At 40.8% G+C, this 3,039-nt stretch overlaps 1 protein-coding gene across 1 annotated transcript; it reads right to left on the bottom strand.

Annotated features, from left to right (window-relative positions):
• Positions 1 to 1,859: 1,859 nt before the first annotated feature.
• LOC132034619 (uncharacterized) lies at positions 1,860 to 2,243 on the bottom strand. Its single transcript, XM_059425007.1, has one exon. It carries the CDS (start codon positions 2,241 to 2,243, stop codon positions 1,860 to 1,862), a length of 384 nt encoding a protein of 127 aa, XP_059280990.1.
• Positions 2,244 to 3,039: the final 796 nt, after the last annotated feature.

The raw sequence follows: 3,039 nt of genomic DNA, 5'->3' as shown, positions 1-3,039 counted from the left end.
ACGTGATTACCGTACAATTGATGAACCTACAAAGTTTACCTGTGTGAAAGAACTCTAAAACAGCCTCACATACTTCCTCCCCAATTGTTTGCCAAGACTTTTTGGAAAATGTGGCATTATACCCGTCGACCCCTGGAGCTTTATCATTGTCAATGGACCACAAGCTCTCATAGATTTCTTTCTTAGTGACTTCAGTTACCCCTCCGCTATATATGAGTAAGGGTCGGACCATTTTTCATAATGTTCCTACTGATTGCTGGTAGTACTTGAGCAGATGTCCCCATCAGATTCTTATAAAAAGTGACCATTTCCTCTTTTATCTGCTCAGGTTCAGTGATTTTCGAACCAGTGTGAGAGTATAATTCTTTAGTGGTCTTCCTATTTGCTTTTTCCTTAACCACTGCAGAGAAATACTTGGTATTTGCATCACCAAGTTTCAGCCAAGCGATTCTCAATTTTTGTTTCATAGCAATTTCCTCAACAAGATGCCATTTTTCTAATCTGTGTAGCAACTCTCGTTCCCGTGGCTATCGTCGATCCGAGAACTGATTCTTTATTTTCTGTTGTATGATATCAAGCTCCAATCTAGTCTGAGAGATCCTGTGCTCAATACCTTTTAACTTCTCTACATTAAGCTTTTTGAGAGGGTCACGAAGTGCCTTTAGTTTTTCGTATATATTCCTCATTTTAGAGTGTGCTAGATTTTTGCTCCATGAGTTTGCTACAATTTCTTGATATTTGTTGTGCTCAATCCAAATATTAAAAAATTTGTATGGTACTTTGCCCTTCCATACTATATGTTTAGGTTCAAGTAGCATTGGAGCATGGTCCGAGATATGGGGGAACGTCGTATACAATGGGAATATATCCCTATGCCATCATCAAGTCTGCATTACCAAAGGCTCCATCAAGACAATTACATACTCTATCTATTCCCGACTGCTTGTTTGACCAAGTGTAGTATTTGCCCTTCTAAGACACTTTGGTGTGTAAGGAATTTTGAATGCAATATGAGAAGTCCTTAACCTCAGCGTAAGTGACAGCATTACCAAACAATCTATCCTCGGGGTGTAGCATTGCATTAAAGTCTCCCCAAATCACCCATTATCTAGTACAGTTTTGAGAAAGTTGTTAGATAGCCTCCCATAAGGATTTTCATTGTTCTATAGTATTGTACCTATATACCACAGTCATCTCACATTCAAAGTTATCAAGCCTGCCTTTGATCACACAATAGAGGAATTGGGCATCTTCTTGAATAATATTTACTGTATAAGTTTGGGTGTCCCATAATATCCATATCCTTCCATTTGTTGCTTGCTGGCAATTATTTATGGTTGTCCATGTTGAAGCAATGTTCCTTGCAATTGTCTTGGCATTATGTTCCTTGACCCTTGTTTCCACCAGTCCAGCCAGTTTAATATGCTTAGTTTTCAAATAATTCCTCAGTTCCTTTTGTTTATATCTCTTATTCACCCCCCTAACATTCCACATGAGCCAAGTCATTGTGTTTGGATTGGGGTACTTTTATTCTCAAGGGTTATGGGTTTGTTTAATACATGTGCACCAATATGCAAAACCCCTCGACCATGCTTGAACAGAATAGACCCCAGGATTGGAAACTCATTGGGGTCCAAAAGTGGACTTTGTGTATTTTTCGTCCCGCTTTCTCGCTACGCAGTGGGAGTAGTCATTGGGGTTTGTTGCAAGGTAGACACACCTATGCAAGCATTTTGTGACACTAGAAGTCAGGCACTTGCTCATGGCTCCCTCTCTGCCCTGTAGGGGTGGCAGTTTGGGTGATTTGTGAGGCAAGAGTTGTTATCTCCTCCTGTCCTTGGACAGTATCAGGTAGTTCTTTAGGTACTCTTTGCTGATTTTTCCACCCTAGTGTCATCTTGTTCTCTTGCTTGCCAAACTTTTTCTACCTTTCTAGGTCTCCTTCTTCTTTTAGGAGCTTGAAATTCTGCATTTTGGGGCACCTCTTCTGCGCAGATATGGCCTATCTTCATACATTTCTGGCAAAAATCTGGTTTCCATTCATATGACACCTTCTGAGGGAACTGATTGCCCTTGGGGTCTGAAACTTTAATTACAGAGGGAAGCTCTTTGGTTAGGTTGATTTCAATGGGCATTCGAGCATAAGAGATTTTGGTCTGCTTGGATGTACATTCATCAGCACACACAGGAGTGCCTACTGCACTTGCAATCTTGCTCAAGACTTTTTTACTCCAGCAGCTCATGGGTAATTTTGGGAAGGTAAACTAAATAGGGATTTCGTATAGAAATTCCTTACTCATATCAAGATCAGGTGACCATGTTTTAAGAATCATGGGCCTATTATTGATTGTGTAAGGGTCGGCGGCTAGAATTGCATTCATATCTTCTAGCTTCTGAAACCTTGCTATGTAGTAACCATCCTCGTGAAAGAACACCTCTGGCATCGGAGCAATTGACCAATTCATCGAGATGAATCTCTTCATTGCATTGTACCCAGGAGGATCCCCTAATGCATAGATGATAAGAGCACATTTCCATTTGTCCAATTCCTATTCTATCTCCTTTTCTTCCAGTTGTACTACTATTTTCCCATCAATAATAGCAGGTGGGTTATATTCTAACGTCATGCCGTTACTTGGTACTCTGTTTCCTACAAATAGGTTTGTCCATGGGGTAACGCCAGGATTCTCCAAATTAGTAGGTAACATAGCAACATGTTACGTTATTGTACTCAGTTGGATCCTTGAAGCAATAGATGGTTTCAATTGGGTCACAGTGGTGTTTGATTTAGGTGTACTTGTGTGTTCTACACCCGAACCAGATGGAAAAAAAAACCCATTCCTATTTGCTATTGAATATCTCGACTCAGTCACCACCATAGCACTTGTACCCTCCATCAGTGTAGTAGCCATTGCAAGTTTCCTTAGAGCCGCCGGTATTGTGTCGCCAAACCCTTCCCTCGATCTTCATTAAGGTTGTTATTCTTAGTCAGATCCTGAGTGTCGCTGGCTTCAGCAATTGGGATCGGTTGTTTGCGTG

This window comes from Lycium ferocissimum, chromosome 10 (assembly GCF_029784015.1).
Source record: "Lycium ferocissimum isolate CSIRO_LF1 chromosome 10, AGI_CSIRO_Lferr_CH_V1, whole genome shotgun sequence".
Taxonomy (NCBI): Eukaryota; Viridiplantae; Streptophyta; class Magnoliopsida; order Solanales; family Solanaceae; genus Lycium; species Lycium ferocissimum.
The sequence above is the reverse complement of the archived record's forward strand: the minus strand, read 5'-3'. Positions and strand labels throughout refer to the sequence as shown.